Below are 963 nucleotides of genomic sequence, written 5' to 3'. Positions count from 1 at the left end.
AAAGCAGGAGCCCCCCCCCTCCCCCGCCCCCGTCAGCCTGGCTCAACAGCCATGAGTAGGTGGATGTGGTTTCTATTTTTCAGTCCTGATCTTTGGTTGGTTTCTTCATTAATGTCACTGCTGTCACATTTTCTCTTCCCATAACCAAAACGCTACTTGCTTAAAACTCATTTTCTCCTTGGCATCCTTCCAGGTGTCAACTGTGCTTCCCTGCTGATATTTTTGTATTTCTAAGGCATTATATGGAGTCTGAAACTTGGTGAACACTGGGGGTTGAGAAGCCACCATGGCAGCAGGGCAAGCATGGACATAGCCATGGCAGCCCTAGAAGAGCTCTGTCTATCTGCTCATAATTAACCCACTGCTGATGCTCCTAAGGAGCTTCACCAATGCCATCATTCTGGCATTGTCTCCAATTCTAGTCTTGGGCTGCTTTTCAGAGTAGAGTGAATTAGTGGTTTTATTCTGGAGACAGAATCTCTGAGGGCATGGGTTGAGATCACACATTCACTTCAGCTGTGACCCAAGGCAGCATTTAGACCCTGCATCTCCAATGCATTTTGCCATCACGCGTGGGCTGCTTGGGGACATTGCTGGAGCCAGCCAGCCCAGCACCCTTGGGTGCTCAGGGCAGGGTCTGGCTGGGAGGATGCTCAGCCCCCAGAGAGACAAAGGCAACCTGACTTCCACCTCCTGCAGATGGCTCAGCACACTGGTGGGGAGAGCAGGTGCCCCCACATCTGCTATTGCTGCTTTCCCTAATGCTGGGGGGGCTGACGGGCTCTTGCTTGTGTCCCCAGACTGGTTCGGCGTGGTGCTGCAGCTGAAGTCCCGGGAGACGGGCAGGACCTTTGTCAGCACCGAGTTCAAGTTCTACAACTGCAGTGCCCACCAGCTGTGAGTGCCCCCTCCCCGGCCCCCGGCAGGGCCAGGTAAACAGAGAAAGGGCTGGAGGGATGGATG

At 53.9% G+C, this 963-nt stretch overlaps 1 protein-coding gene across 1 annotated transcript in view; it reads left to right on the top strand.

Annotated features, from left to right (window-relative positions):
• The window catches only part of PLXNA2 (plexin A2), a 132,932-nt gene that overhangs the window by 80,234 nt on the left and 51,735 nt on the right, over window positions 1-963 (top strand). Inside the window, exon 8 of the mRNA XM_010001745.1 lies at window positions 801-897. Coding sequence (XP_010000047.1) covers window positions 801-897 — 97 coding nt within the window. The remainder of the gene's footprint in view (window positions 1-800; window positions 898-963) is intronic.

The sequence above is a fragment of the Chaetura pelagica genome, unplaced genomic scaffold (assembly GCF_000747805.2).
Source record: "Chaetura pelagica isolate M959 unplaced genomic scaffold, ChaPel_1.0 scaffold181, whole genome shotgun sequence".
Classification (NCBI taxonomy): Eukaryota; Metazoa; Chordata; class Aves; order Apodiformes; family Apodidae; genus Chaetura; species Chaetura pelagica.
Note: the sequence above shows the minus strand (reverse complement) of the source record. Positions and strands in the feature narration are given on the sequence as shown.